This window comes from Osmerus eperlanus, chromosome 21, assembly GCF_963692335.1.
Source record: "Osmerus eperlanus chromosome 21, fOsmEpe2.1, whole genome shotgun sequence".
In the NCBI taxonomy this organism is placed as follows: Eukaryota; Metazoa; Chordata; class Actinopteri; order Osmeriformes; family Osmeridae; genus Osmerus; species Osmerus eperlanus.
In genome coordinates, this window is record NC_085038.1 from 4265052 (window position 1) to 4280051 (window position 15000).

The 15000-nt window shown below is 47.6% G+C and overlaps 3 protein-coding genes across 4 annotated transcripts in view; 2 read left to right on the forward strand and 1 right to left on the reverse strand.

Annotated features, from left to right (window-relative positions):
• The first annotated feature begins 303 nt into the window (after positions 1–303).
• On the forward strand, positions 304–7301 carry vps16 (VPS16 core subunit of CORVET and HOPS complexes). The gene is made up of 23 exons (XM_062447718.1): positions 304–470; positions 1044–1132; positions 1280–1371; positions 1549–1677; positions 1968–2112; positions 2189–2304; positions 2412–2534; positions 2659–2714; positions 2831–2920; positions 3060–3231; positions 3654–3785; positions 4110–4237; positions 4366–4401; positions 4508–4616; positions 4705–4839; positions 4967–5075; positions 5215–5312; positions 5414–5518; positions 5646–5723; positions 5858–6027; positions 6161–6257; positions 6350–6453; positions 6716–7301. Exons 1-23 carry the CDS (start codon positions 421–423, stop codon positions 6858–6860), a joined length of 2508 nt encoding a protein of 835 aa, XP_062303702.1. The 5' UTR covers positions 304–420; the 3' UTR covers positions 6861–7301.
• A 491-nt stretch (positions 7302–7792) lies between these two features.
• rgn (regucalcin) lies at positions 7793–11530 on the forward strand. Of its 2 annotated transcripts, none has more exons than XM_062447728.1 (7): positions 7793–7946; positions 8317–8488; positions 8931–9113; positions 9281–9496; positions 9621–9752; positions 9849–10003; positions 10109–11530. In XM_062447728.1, exons 2-7 carry the CDS (start codon positions 8326–8328, stop codon positions 10157–10159), a joined length of 900 nt encoding a protein of 299 aa, XP_062303712.1. In that variant the 5' UTR covers positions 7793–7946; positions 8317–8325; the 3' UTR covers positions 10160–11530. The 2 variants fall into 2 exon arrangements, with proteins under 2 accessions (XP_062303712.1, XP_062303713.1); XM_062447729.1 differs by having other exon boundaries at positions 8322–8488.
• The window catches only part of lpin1a (lipin 1a), a 17672-nt gene continuing 13149 nt past the window's right edge, over positions 10478–15000 (reverse strand). Inside the window, exons 16-21 of the mRNA XM_062447710.1 lie at positions 14907–15000; positions 14680–14766; positions 14364–14516; positions 14017–14131; positions 13087–13190; positions 10478–12945 (exon numbers count right to left, since the gene is read on the reverse strand). The exon at positions 14907–15000 is cut by the window's right edge and continues 55 nt beyond it. Of these exons, the coding sequence (XP_062303694.1) occupies positions 12684–12945; positions 13087–13190; positions 14017–14131; positions 14364–14516; positions 14680–14766; positions 14907–15000 (815 nt within the window). The 3' untranslated portion in view covers positions 10478–12683. The remainder of the gene's footprint in view (positions 12946–13086; positions 13191–14016; positions 14132–14363; positions 14517–14679; positions 14767–14906) is intronic.

Consider the following 15000-nt stretch of genomic DNA (forward strand, 5'->3'; position numbering starts at 1 on the left):
GGCATTATGCTAGGATAGGATAGAATACAATAGATTGGATGGAAATTCAATGTAACATTGTTGTAAACAACCCTATTCGTACTTAACACATTTGTTTTTGGCTTCACATAAAACGTAATTAAAAAAAGTTAAATATACATCGTCACATACATGACCTACATCATTACCACCGTCCCCCAAAAATCTAGATACTCAGAAGTATTTTTTCAAGAAAAACTTTTTGTCACCATTCTTTATTGGACAGTGGACTTACCCTTGTCTACCAGAGGGGGGCAGAAATGTGCCCCCCTGTGAGTCACATTTGCTACCGCAGCCGCAACAGAGGAAGAAAACAAGGAACAAGTGATGAACGAGCTAAGCTAGCTGTCTAGAAACAGCAACACAGAGAAATAAACACCCCACGGTGTGTGGGGCAAAACCATGGCGTTCATAACAGCAAACTGGAATCCGCTCGGGGAGGCGTTTTACAGGTTTGAATTACGAACGTTATTGCGTTAACCTGATAGCCTAATGATATTATTAAATGCTAGCATTAGCATTCCATGACTGGCTTGCTTGCTCACCACATCACATGACAGTCATCAACAAGGCTACTGTAGCTATCCTATCATTCGAAATCATGGAAGCCTAAATCGTCAACATAAACACTGTACAATATGAAAGGCACTTGGCACCCATGTTTGCACGTTAATCAAGTGATAGGTTGAACCGTTTTGAAACGAACGCTAAAACGTTTGCTTACAGTACTGCAAGTCAACAAGTTTACAAATGAAGCTATGTGGTTAGCTTGCTAACGGCCAGTTGCTTGTCTTCTAAAGCAGGTGCCACTCCTACAGATAGCTAGGCAACCACCATAATCCTTCAAGAGAGGATGCTAAGTTTTGTATAAGAAATAATTGTGTTATTAGACATGTACCCTGATGTATTAGGTGCATCTGATGCATCTCTTATTCACAGCTTAATTTAATGTGGCGCTAGCTACACACTTTCTGAATCAAATCAACTTAACTGTCTGCGCGTGTGTTTGTGTGCGTGGCTGACAGGAAAATCGAGCTGTATGAGATGGGCTGGAGTTTGCGGGATGGTTTGAAGGACTGTCTAGTGGCAGCTGCCCCTTATGGAGGACCAATAGGTGAGTAATACACACACAGTAGTTATGTACGCAATGTTGGTGCTCTTTCAGATGTCAGACTTATTAAAATGAGCATCTCTAGGAGAAATTATGCTCTCCTTTACTTTGTCTCTCCTCGTTTCGTCACCTCCCCCTCTCCTGTTCCAGCCCTGCTGAAGGAACCCCAGAGACGTTCTCCCAGCTCTCGTCCTCAATTAGAGATCTACTCCTCATCAGGCTCCTCCATGGCCAGCTTCCCGGTACACATTCACACACACCCAGTCACTCACTTTCACACACACACACACATACACACACACATAAACTCTACTCCGTCTTTGTTTACTTTTCTTTCTCTACTACACCACCCTACACATATCATTTCTGTCTACACACACACACAGCTACAAGGCTGACCCCTGTCCTCCTGTCTGCAGTGGAAGAGTGGTCCGGTGTGCCAGCTGGGCTGGACTGTGTGTGATGACCTGCTGTGCATCCAGGAGGACGGAACCGTTCTCATATACGACCTGTTCGGAACCTTCAAGAGACACTTCAGCATGGGCAACGTGAGCATGCACTGCTGCAGCACAGCTAGCTACAGATAGTTAGCTAGGTCTAGCGAATGAACGTAGAAATGGGCAATGAACAGTAGTAAGTTAGTTACCTAGTTAGTCATTAAGCTAGTAGTTGGTAGCTACCGAGATAGAAAGCAGTAAACTAGTAGTAGTAAGCTGATAAGTGGGAATCTAGTAATTAGTAAAGAGCAATCTAGGAATTTGAAAGCTATTAGCTAATCAGTAGTGAGCTAGTAAGTAGCAAGTTGGTGGTCAGGATTCTCCTATGTTCCCTGTTCTAGGAGGTGACCCAGTACCAGGTTCTGGAGTCCAAGGTGTTCCACTCGCCTTACGGAACCGGCGTTGCCATAGTAACGGGGGCCTCACGGTTTACCCTGGCAACGAACATCGACGACCTGAAGTTGCGGAGGCTCCCTGAAGTTCCGGGTACGTGTGTGTGTGTGCACGCGTGTGTGTGTAGTTGTGCAAGGCAGTGATTGTTTTAATTCACGTATTCCACCAGGCCTCCAGGGGAAGCCTTCCTGTTGGGCGGTGCTGACTCAGGACAGACAGAGCAAAGTGCTGCTGGCCAACGGGGCTGATCTATACATACTGGACAACACAGCCTGCACTGCTGTGGTGAGACGCACACACACGGACGCACACACACAGACTCACTGTAACCACACATTCTGGAAATGGTTTATTCCAACCCCTGTAGCTTAAACTACGTGTGTGTGTATCAGACCCCGCCAGGCCTCTCTCCTCAGGCCAGCAGCATCCTTCACATGGCGGTGTCCTTCAGCTACAAGTACCTGGCTCTCTTCACTGACTCTGGACACGTGTGGATGGGAAGCTCCAACCTGAAGGTAAGTCCTCATGTCTCAAGCACACCAGCAACCCTGCTCTTTACCATGGAGAGGGTGTTTTGTATGTGTTGTAGGAATGGTATTTCTAATGTTTAGTGTCTAATGTCTTGTTATTGGGCTTTAGAACAAGATCAGTGAAGTGGAGACTAAAGTCAGGACACCCCCAAAACAGATGGTCTGGTAGGTTCAGTTCTGTGTTTGTGTGGGGGTGTCTGTCTGTGTGTGTGTGCAAATGTGTATGTGTATCTCAAATGATTAACTGTCTTGAGTGTGTGTGTGTGTGTGTGTGTGTGTAGGTGTCGGAGGCCCAAGAGCCGGCAGGCTTCAGTGGTCATCATGTGGGACCGGCTCCTCCTAGTGGCCGGGGAGTGTAAAGACACCATCCAGTATCCTTCAGCACAGACACGCCACATGATATAAGCTGTGTGTGAGAACTGTGTGTGCTTCTGTTTGTGTGCATGGCATTTTTGTATGTGTGAGTGTGTGAACATGTGTATGTGTGTTTGGATCCTGACCGTGGTGCAGATACCCCCTGGAGGAGGAGTGTGTGTTGGTGGCAGAGCTGGACGGGGTGAGGCTCGTGGGCGGGGCCAGACACGAGCTGCTCCAGGAAGTGCCTGCTGCCTGCGAGGACATCTTCAAGATCGCCTCCATGGCTCCTGGAGCTCTGCTGCTGGAGGCACACAAGGAGTACGAGGTGTGTGTGTACTTGTGTACGTGCGTGTGTGTGTGTGTGTACTTGTTTATGTGCGTGGGAGTCAGATGGCTGAGCGGTTAGGGAATCGGCTATTAATCAGAAGGTTTCCGGCCGTGCAAAATGACGTTGTGTCCTTGGGCAAGGCACTTCACCCTACTTGCCTCGGGGGAATGTCCCTGTACTTACTGTAAGTCGCTCTGGATAAGAGCGTCTGGTAAATGACTAAATGTACATTTAGTCATTTACCAGACGCTCTTATCCAGAGCGACTTACAGTAAGTACAGGGACATTCCCCCCATTTTTGTATGAATATTTATATAGATGTGTTAGTTTTACAGAAGTTTAAATGATTGAAGAAAACCACTTATAAAATGAGGACTGCTACAATAAGTGTGTGTGTGTGTATACTGTGTGTGCTGCAGAAGTCCAGCCAGAAGGCAGATGAGTACCTGAGAGAGATCAAGGAGCAGAGTGTGCTGGGAGAGGCAGTGAGGCAGTGTGTCGAGGCAGCTGGGTACGAACATGAACCAGACACCCAGAAAACACTGCTGAGGGTGAGAGACTGGCTCTGTTTGTCTTTCGGTTTCTCTCTCTCTCTCTCTCTCTCTCTCTCTCTCTCTCTCTCTCTCTCTCTCTCTCTCTCTCTCTCTCTCTCTCTCTCTCTCTCTCTCCCCCTCCCTGGCTTTCTGTGCCTCTCTGTCTCTCTCTCCCCCTTTCTACCTCTGTCTCACTCTGTCACACATTCTCTCATACTTCCCTCATACCTCACCCTTTCTCCATCTCTCGATATCTCTCTCTCAGTTTACCTTCCTCTCTTTTCTAGCGCTTGTATAACGCTGTCAGTAAAAAACGCCTGTTCTCCCCCCTCCCTCCTCCAGGCGGCCTCCTTTGGGAAGTGCTTCCTCAGTAACTTCCCTCCAGATCAGTTTGTCAGCATGTGCAGAGATCTGCGAGTGCTCAACGCTGTCAGAGACTACAACGTGGGAATCCCCCTCACTCACTCACAGTATCCTTCCTGGTTAACACACACACACAGCATCCTTTATATCCAACACAGACACACACACACACACACACACTCCTTTGCGTTGAACACACACACACGTTTGCCATAATCCGTAACAGCCTCCACAGATACAAACAGATGACAGTTCAGGTCCTCATTGACAGGTAAGAGATCATAATGTCTGTGTAATGTACCTGTGTGTGCATGTTGGAGTGTGGGGTTGTGTTTTCTGTGTGTTAAATGTGTGTGTGTTAACTGTTTGGTGTGCAGGTTAGTGTACCGTAAGCTGTATCCTCTGGCTATTGAGATCTGTCGCTACCTGAAGACTCCAGAGTACCAAGGCGTCAGCAGGGTACTCAAGCACTGGGCCTGCTGCAAGGTGTGTTTCTCTGTGTGTGTGTGTGGTTTCTTTAGTCTTTTGCTACTTGTGGTTATTAAAAGTCTACATCTTGTTGCTTGCGTGTCAGGTCCAGCAGAAGGAGGAGGCTGATGATGTCATAGCGCGTGCTGTGAGTGTGAAGCTGGCCGAGGCTGCAGGAATCTCCTACTCTGAGATCGCCACCAGGGCCTACGAGTGTGGCAGGACGGAGCTGGCCATTAAGGTGTGTACTCACACACACACACACACACATAATTAAGGTATTGTGACACAGCCAGCTATAACTGATTACTTTAAATAATTAGAAACAGTCAATAGGAACAAACTGACCCTCCCTCTCTGTACTGTAGTTGTTGGAGTTTGAGCCTCGTTCAGGAGAGCAGGTTCCTCTGCTGCTGAAAATGAAGAGGAGCCAGCTGGCTCTCAGCAAGGCTATCGAGAGTGGAGACACAGACCTGGGTACACACACACACACACACAAACATACACACATTATTCAATCCATCTCTCCACTCATGCCATTGTTTGATCAGATTATCACCAATGAGCATGCTATACTGAGCAAATACTGATGTGGGTGTGTGTGGGTGTGTGTTAGTTTACACAGTGGTCACATACCTGAAGAACGAGATGAACAGAGGAGATTTCTTCATGACACTCCGGAATCAACCAGTCGCCCTCAGTCTCTACAGACAGGTACGTTCGCACACACACACCCCTACACACACATTTGTGTTACCTCTGTCCATGGTGAAGCATACTGTATTGGTTATTATGTGTGTGTGTGTGTGTGTCAGTTCTGTAAGCACCAGGAGCAGGACACTCTAAAGGACCTCTTCAACCAGGATGATGACCACCAAGAGCTGGGCAACCTGTATGTGAAGGCCAGCTACAAGGAGAAGGTACACACACCTCACACACAACCACAACCTTTACTCACAGTCAAGCACACACATTTTAAGCCAAGTTATATGATACAGTCTGTAACAAGGTAGTGTGTAACACTCCTTGCATTGTGTGTGTGTGTAGAGGCTGGAGGCTCGCTTCTCTCTGCTGCAGAGTGCTGTGGACGAGTACAACAAGGCCAAGAATGAGTTTGCTGCCAAGGTGACGCACACACACACACACACTGTCTTCCTCCTCCTCAAACCCACTCACTTTCTCCTTCACTTACTCTCCCTCCATACCTCATTTCCTCCATCTCTCTCTCCCTTACTCTTCCTCTCCCTACCCCCCCCAAGGCGACAGAGGAGGAGATGAAGCTGCTGCGTTTGCAGCGGCGTCTGGATGAGGAGAAGGGGGAGGCTCTGCTGGGCCTGTCTGTCCAGGAAACCCTGGAGGGCCTGCTGGCCTCCAACCTGCACAAGCAGGCCGAGCAGCTCTACAGAGACTTCCGGGTGCCCGACAAGAGGTGTGTGTGTGTGTGTGTTATCCCACCGGTCAAGCCTCTGTCATTACTAGATAGTGTATATTTTTATTTATGGTAGTCGCATGCTGATGATGTCACTGTGTTAGTCCTGTTCTGATGATGTCACTGTGGGCAGGTACTGGTGGCTGAAGTTGAAGGCCCTGGCAGAGAAGGAAGACTGGGAGGAGCTCGAGAAATTCGCCAAAAGCAAAAAGTCTCCTATAGGCTACCTGGTGGGAACTCTACAGATTATTTTTCTCATCCTAAGTGTCCATTCACTGTCTCTTTCTTACCTCCTCTCTCTCTTTTCCCACTCCTCCTCCAGCCGTTTGTCGAGGTGTGTATGAAACACCACAACAGGCACGAGGCCAAGAAGTACGTCTCCAAGGTGACGCCGGAACAGAAGGTCAAAGCTCACCTGGCAGTAGGGTGAGTGGAGGACTTAAAGAGGGCTCTCTGTAATATTGTTAGTTAAGTTACATTTCACATTTACCGTTCTGAGAAGTCTCACTGTCTTTATCCTGCTACCCATTTCCCCCCTCTCTTTTTCTTCCCTCACTCTCTCCATCGTACCATTCTCCTCCTCCTTCCTCCATCTCCCTCTCCTCCTCCCTGTCTCCTCTACTACCCCCCCTTCTCCTCTTCCTTGCCCTCTCCCTTTCCTCCTTCCTTCCCTCCCCCTCTCTCTCAGGGACCTGGAGGGGGCAGCGGAGGCAGCCATGGAGAGACGTAGCGAGGGAGAGATCAGCACAGTCCTCTCCCGCTGTTCTCCAACCACAGACAGAGCCCTTGTCGAAAAGCTCAACCGTGCCAGAGCCACCGCCGCCAAAAAGTGACCTGCATTAAAAACAACTTGCCAGTTGCACTGGAGCCACCGCTGTCAAATAGTGACCCCTGTCAACATTAACCGCACTTGACGTACTCCACATTTATACACTTGGGCCCTCATCACATTTGGGAAAATATTGTTTGACAAAAGAAGGACATAAAGTTGGTCAAACTGACAGAAAAGCCTATAAGAAAACATTCTGCTCGTTCTCAAAATAATTGTTGAAACTTTTTGTTTGACACATTTTCTGGTGATGGTGGTGGGTGGGTTATCCGGGAACTCACATATTACTATTACTCTGAATCCAGTGAGTGAGTGTAATACACCCTCCTCCCTCAGAGGTGAAAGAGAGAAAACGGGGGCAGGCAATTTAAATATGGCCATTTGTTTTTGTTGTTTGTTTTTTAAGGATGTTATCATGTGACATTAAATTATGTTAATGATTGCACATTTCTGACCAATCAAATTTATTTGTATAGCCCTTTTTACACGCAAGCATGTCACAGAGGGCTTCACATATGCCCATAGAACTGCCCCTCAACCAACCTAAACCCTCAAGGAAGACAAGGAAAAACTCCCAAGAAACTCTCAACAGGAGAAAAAAAATGGAAGACACCTTGGGAGGAGCAATTCAGAGAGGGATCCCCTCCTCCAGAGACGGTTGGTGAGAGAGAGGAGCAGAACACAGGCTAAACATAGTCATACAGTGTCGATGGGTTTTTAAAACACCAAAATCCATTGTTCAACTTTATAGATGTAGGACAGGACCGGGAGACTCGCGACCAGGTCCAGCGTTGGCTGACCGACGACCAGGCAGGTGCTGACAACTCAAACCCCCCACCTATGAATTTTTGTTTGTATTTTATTTTTTTATAACAATGGACTTCCTGTAATACAACAATTTCTACCAGTGTGAACCCTGCCATATTGCAAATGCTGAGTTTGCCTTTTCCACTCAATGAGAGAGGAACTGCAAATCACAGGGAAGCCGCGGCGCTGTCACATGATTTGGAACAAATAAAGCACAAAGTGCATAAGCGAGTCTGGCGTAAAAATAAAATAAAGACCAGACTTCTCTGCAGTTGCGGATCAGGTACGTTTTCTGCGAAGGCTTTGCTAACCAGAATGGCGAAAACACAATTGTTTCTTGGTGAAAGTTCAACTTTGCTTCCTGGGAACAAAGTTACATGTCCGCAAAAGTCTGAAAAGGGCGCCATTGCTTATTAAATTGCAATTGTATTTACCAAGCAGTTTGAACTGTTAAGTACACTAATGGGTGTTTACACCATGATGATTTCCGATATTTATATTCGGCCGAAATGTTTACCAACCTTACGTTAGCCGTGATCACGCTTGCGCTTGTTTTCGTAGTCAACATGTCTCCGTTGTCTCACTGTTATATACAAACCTACATGAATGGCAGTATTGTGTCTTGAGTTTATACCAACAATGTCGCCCATAAGTACAGAGTGATGTCGTCTATAAAAGTGGAATGCGTGATAAAGGAGAAGAACGCTATTGGAGAGGGTCCAGTGTGGGAGGAGAAGGATGAGACCTTGCTGTACGTGGATATATCCGGGCAGAAGATACATAGGTGGAACCCTGCAACCAATCAGATACAGACTATGACAACAGGTGAACCAATCACAAATAGGCCATGACTTAGTAAACCAATCAGGTGCGAGGCCTTGGGGCAATCTGCCAGCCCAAATGGGTCATAAATTGATTTATGTCAAAATGTATTGCTTTATTATTAGTCAAACTGCATCTTAACATTGTAGAGAATAATTGCCTGAAATACTTCATGGGTCTTCTGAAAGTTGTGTAACACCAGAGTCCTACAGACATGTTATGGATAAGAGATGTAGGATCAGCCGCTTGTAGTGGGGGTCAACAGGGAACTTGTTTTTCCTTGCCTTTCATACTAACTTAACTTTCGTCACATAATTTCTCCCTCCCACTTCTGACCCTCCATCACACAATCTACACAATGTCACACGCACATACACTCTCTGTCCCTCCAACACACTATCAACACCCTGTCACACACACACATACACTCTCTGTTTTTCCTTAGAGAAGCCTGTGGGCTGTGCTGTCCCTCGGAGGTCTGGCGGGTATGTGATCGGGGAGGGGACTCGTTTCGCGGCGGTGGACTGGGGCTCTCAGGCCATCACCACCATCACTCACATCGACGCAGACAAGCCCAACAACCGCTTCAACGACGGCAAGGTGGACCCTGCAGGACGCCTCATTGCAGGTAGGCAGCAGTCAATCAATCGATCGATTTGTGAATGTGCACTCGAGACAAAATCAGATGTTTTGTGCACAATGTAAAGGTATTCCACCTGGCTCCTTAAAGTAGAAATGTACTGGAGTTGTCCTCTGTGACTAACTCGAATGTTCTGTGATGTTCCATGTACCTAGGTACCATGGCGCTAGAGGAACGTCCAGCGGTTCTAGAACCGAAGCAGGGTTCTCTGTTCTCGCTCCACACCGACCTCAGCGTGGTCAAACACTTCAGCCAGGTGGACATCTCCAACGGGCTGGACTGGTCCCTGGACCACAGAACTTTCTACTACATTGACAGCCTCACCTATACGGTGGAGGCCTTTGACTACGACATCAACACTGGGGGACTGAGTGAGTGATCTACACACACACACACGTGCACACACACACACACACACAGCCTAATCATTGTAGCAGGTTTGACTGAAGCCCCATGATTATACATGGTACTGGGATTGAGTGTGTGTGTGTACAGGTAACCGGAGGATGGTGTACAGGTTGGAGAAGGACGAGGGCATCCCTGACGGCATGTGTATAGATTCAGATGGTAGGCTGTGGGTGGCGTGCTACAATGGAGGACGAGTGATCCACATAGACCCTCACACAGGTGTGTGTTTCAGTTCACGTCAGAACCACGGACAAACCTGTTTGTGTGTGTGTGTGTGTGTCAGTGAGATTGTAACCACCTGACCCCTCCCCCCAGGCGCGCGTTTGCAGACAGTGAAGCTTCCGGTTCAGAAGACCACTTCCTGCTGCTTTGGGGGCAGAAACTACTCTGACCTCTATGTGACCTCTGCCTACCTGGGCATGGACGAGTCGGACTTGGCCAAGCAGCCACAGGCTGGCTGCGTCTTTAAGGTGCGTGCGTGTGTGTGTTTGCGGCCTTTGTGTCATGTTTTACATTCAGGCTTTTGTGAAGATAAGATTGAGTGTCAGTGAGTCTGGTGTGTTTATGCCATGCAGGTGACAGGTTTAGGAACAAAGGGGATTCCTACAAACTCCTTTGCTGGATGAGAGCTCTCCTCAACAAGGAGGACACTGACCTCTGCTAACAACACCACTGTGATTAGTTGTTTGTCCTCAAATCACTGCTACTAGTGTGTGGGTTAAAAAACAAGGTTTGTTGATTTCGGTGCTCTTGATTTTACTGAACAAAGAAATGTGAATAACATTGATGTAGCAGAGTTCAATGGTGTTTTAATTTTCAATGTATGTCTATTAAATAAATACATTTAAATACATTAAACATGAACATGTTTTAAGAGTTCTGAGATTAAGATTTAACGTCAGAAACTCTATTTTCTTTAACAAGAAAAGCACAGGAAACAACAGTCTTATGTTTTTTGTTTATTCAAATATTTGTTCATTCGGCAAATGTCTTACATTGCACACAAAGATAGCTAAGGCAAAACAAATTATTTTTAAATAATCTTTCACAGAAAGAATAAGGTGAATGAGAGGACTGAACTCCTCGAACTTTCTTCAACATTTACGAGACTAGGCAAGACGATGACAATCACCAACAACACACCAATCAGAATACAGAATCTCTTTCTACACCTAAAGCATTAACTAAACCATTCCACTGAATTCCGGGCCCTCTCATGCAGCACTGGTGAGCCCTGTAGAATACCTGTCTACTACTCTACACAGTCTAGTGGTCATGACCCTGATGATTGGTCACATGACCTGTGACGTTACAGACAGTAGGGGTCAGCGTGGTGAATAGAGAGCAGGAAGTGCAGTTTCACCATGTGACCCAACTGGGCCTCAGGGAGAACATGTGACCTGGAGACCCCTAGTTCAGACAGGCGTCACCTCGTCAATCATACTCAACCCCGAGACAGTTATAATCTCAACAACCCCATTTACCCCCACAGACAGTTAGAATCTCACCTACCCAACTCACTGCAGTTACCATCAACCCAACTCATCCCGTTTGTCTCATCCACAGCCAGTGTTACACCCCCGAGGTATATGTCCCTTTAGTACACACACACGCTCTCAGAGAAACCTGGAGCCAGTATATGTGATGATCTTGATGATATGGATCTTTTAACCTTGAAGATGAGCAGAAACGAGAACTGACACACACACATACTGTGACAGTGACACACACCCATACACATACACACAGACAAACACACATACTGACACAAACATACAGAATTAATGATGATGCTAATCTGTCTCTAGTCTAGCCTGACTAACATTTTATGGTAGACAGCTACGATTAAATTTGTGTATTTATTATTAACAAACAATTCATAAATGCTAGAAAAAAGGCATAAATAAAATACTTTCCCCTCAAATAACCTTAATCATGAATTACTATATAGAAGCTTGAGGGGGAGGGAGTGGAGGAGGGAGGGAGACAAAGAGAAAGACAGAAAGTCTGAGAGGCAGACTTAAACATGTCAAGTTTTAAAAGTGGTAAAGGGAGATGAAAAGAATCTGTCTCCTCATAGACTGACCAGAACATCCTGAGCTAGTGTTAGTTGCATTGTTCTTTAGTAAAGTATTCACAGTGTCATTATCTATACCTAATACTTCCTGTCTGACTACATGAACTGCAACATGCAAGACAAATCCCTATTAGTGCATCTGAGAGACAGGTAAGGAGAAACCATTTGTCCAGTACAGTAACCATAGCTACCCCGGAGCAATTTGGAATTGTCTGTCTGACCTAAAAAGGGTCTATTTATAGTTTTCCTCTACGATGACATTGTTTCATATAGAACATCTACTTGTCTGTGAATGCACAATAAATAACACACCTAGAGATAAAGTTATTAGGGGAGTGGGGTTAGTGCTTTGATTTTTAGAAAGTTAACAATGTACAAAAACATTAAATTGTACCATATTCTTGCATTGTTGAGAAACTAACTAATTTGTGCCACAACAAAAACTTCATGTAGGTAAAATCCAATACCAGAAATCTTCAGCACAAAGCACATAAAAAACAAAAACAACAAATGAACAAAATTAACAGAAGATGTGAGAAAGTAAACTATTGTTTGAACCAGATACAGAACACAGGCAACATGGCTGTTGCTTTGTGTCTTTTCAGCCCCCAAAATGCCTCAAAGTTTGTTTTCTGGGCTGTCGGACTTTGGCGTCCAGAGTCCAGAGTGCGTGATACTTTGTGCGCAGAGTTGGCTCAGATCAGGTTTTACATGGAGTCAGTAGAAGAAACATAACAGGTGCAGTGTTAGGAAAGAACTTCTAGAGTTAGTGAGGGTCTGGCCTCTGGATCACCAGTGACCTGGTAGAGACACAACAGTGCTGTGGTTCTCAATGAACACTATTTCAGAAATGAAGAAAAACTCTAAATTACACAAGGTCCATAGAAATGTCCAGAAGTAGAGAAGCCCAAAAATCTTACTGCTCTACATAAGTGCATTATGTTTATGGAAGCCAGAGAATTCATGATTTGTATAGTGTCTGTGTTTTACTTGTGTGTGCGCTTATGTGTGTGTTAGTGTGTATGTGTGTGTTGATGCATATACTGTATGTGTGTGTGTGTGCATCTTGATTTTCACTTCTCTGCATCCGCAGGTGTGTGTGTTTCCTCGCTGGTGCCGAGGCTAGGCTCTGCTCTGACATCTCCTCTGCTGGAGTCTGGGGGCGGGGCTGGGGCAGGGGGCGGGGCTGGGGCAGGGTTCTGGGCGGGGCCCGGTGGAAGCTGCTCCCTCCAGCAGGTCAGCTGACTCAAGGTGTCAGAGCCGGTGACATCACAGGCCTGCCCTTGGACCAGCAGGGGGAAGACGTGGTCCACCACCTCACACAGACGGCCGTACCTGAGACACACACACACACATACACACACACACACATACACACACACAGACACACACACACATACACACAGGGAACTTAGGATGGATGGAACGGAGAGACCCTTTCAGCCATGACAGGAAGTCAGTGAGAGGGAGACGTACGAGGAGATGTTGGTTTTGGCGTGTTCTTGTATCAGCTCTCCCTTGGGGTTGACGGTGAAGATCCTGTTCAGAGGAACCCCCACCTCCTTGTAAGAGTAGACATCCTGGAGAACACACAACACCACTTCTAACAACAACACTACAACCAACACATTCTTGATCAACATAATCAACTCTGCAGAACTACTATTCTCAAGACACAAACAGACAAAACCATCTAACACCACCCTACCAGCCCCAGCCCCAGCACCACCACCTAGCAGCCCCAGCACCACCACCCTACCAGCCCCAGCACCACCACCCTACCAGCCCCATCACCACCACCTAGCAGCCCCAGCACCACCACCTAGCAGCACCACCACCCTACCAGCCCCAGCACCACCACCCTACCAGCCCCATCACCACCACATAGCAGCCCCAGCACCACCACCTAGCAGCCCCAGCACCACCACCCTACCAGCCCCAGCACCACCACCCTACCAGCCCCAGCACCACCACCTAGCAGCCCCAGCACCACCACCCTACCAGCCCCAGCACCACCACCCTACCAGCTCCAGCACCACCACCCTACCAGCCCCAGCACCACCACCCTACCAGCCCCATCACCACCACCTAGCAGCCCAAGCACCACCACCTAGCAGCCCCAGCACCACCACCCTACCAGCCCCATCACCACCACCCTACCAGCCCCAGCACCACCACCCTACCAGCCCCAGCACCACCACCCTACCAGCCCCATCACCACCACCTAGCAGCCCAAGCACCACCACCTAGCAGCCCCAGCACCACCACCCTACCAGCCCCATCACCACCACCCTACCAGCCCCAGCACCACCACCCTACCAGCCCCAGCACCACCACCCTACCAGCCCCATCACCACCACCCTACCAGCCCCATCACCACCACCTAGCAGCCGCAGCAGGACTAACCGTGGCTCTGTTTCCAAACGCAGCATAGAAGGGCTCAGTGTTGGGTAGGAACAGCTGCTTGATGTCTGTCAGACACTCCACCTTGAACCTCTCGGGCTTCTTCTCTATCACCTCTCTGCCAAGGAGAGAATGAATGCATGTATAATTTATTCACAAGTAAAGTGTGTCATAATGAATACATGCGCTTGTATATTTATGGTGTGTATCTATATGGTGTGTGTATGTATGTGTGTGTGTGTGAATGAATCTATATGATGGATGTGTGTTTTTATATGGTGTGTGTGTGTGTGTGTGTATGTGTGTGTGTTTCTATACTATAATGACATGATTGTGTGCGTGTTCCCCACCTGTGCAGGGCAGAGAACAGACTGCTGGGGCTGAGCAGCACAGGGCCCATGGGCAGCATGGTGCCTTGCTCGTTGACCCAGTTCAGGTATCCCCGGGTCATGGCTGCCATGCCTATAGCCCTCGCTGAACAGTACATGAACTTATAACCATTCCTGAGGGAGACAGAAAGAGAGAGAGAGTTATTGCTTCCACTCTGGATGTGACTGAGGTGGGGGGGTGAAGGAGGTTCTCCTCAATCTATCCTGTCTGTCTGGCAAGAGTAGACTACACCATAGGAAGTTTGTAAACTTCTAGTGTGTGTGTGGTGGCACTCACTGGCTGACGCGGTGGTAGAGCCGGGCGATGCCCTGGTGGGTCCAGTCCTTTCCCAGGGTGGGCAGGATGTGGCCCAGGGTGTCAGATCTGGAGGGTGGGACAGAGCTGTTTACTGGAGTTAAGAGCATGTTGGCACACACACAAAGGTATGGCAAAGCACGGAACACATACACGCATCAAGGCCATACACAGGCTCGGCTCCAGATCAAATGGTCATCACCACCTACCTGGTGATGGTTCCGTCGATGTCGGAGATGACGATCTTGTCGTCCCAGCTCCACAGGTAAATCCTGCCCTGGCATCGGCAGGTGCCCTGGTACT

Excerpts from the sequence above, each read along its gene's own strand:
- vps16 (XM_062447718.1), top strand. The coding sequence starts at position 421 with ATGGCGTTCATAACAGCAAACTGGAATCCGCTCGGGGAGGCGTTTTAC. Across the intron at positions 1,133-1,279 it reads CCCTTATGGAGGACCAATAG|CCCTGCTGAAGGAACCCCAG; the intron begins GTGAGTAATACA and ends CTCCTGTTCCAG. Across the intron at positions 3,786-4,109 it reads CCCAGAAAACACTGCTGAGG|GCGGCCTCCTTTGGGAAGTG; the intron begins GTGAGAGACTGG and ends TCCCTCCTCCAG.
- rgn (XM_062447728.1), top strand. The coding sequence starts at position 8,326 with ATGTCGTCTATAAAAGTGGAATGCGTGATAAAGGAGAAGAACGCTATT. Across the intron at positions 9,114-9,280 it reads TGCAGGACGCCTCATTGCAG|GTACCATGGCGCTAGAGGAA; the intron begins GTAGGCAGCAGT and ends CCATGTACCTAG. Across the intron at positions 9,753-9,848 it reads CCACATAGACCCTCACACAG|GCGCGCGTTTGCAGACAGTG; the intron begins GTGTGTGTTTCA and ends CCCTCCCCCCAG.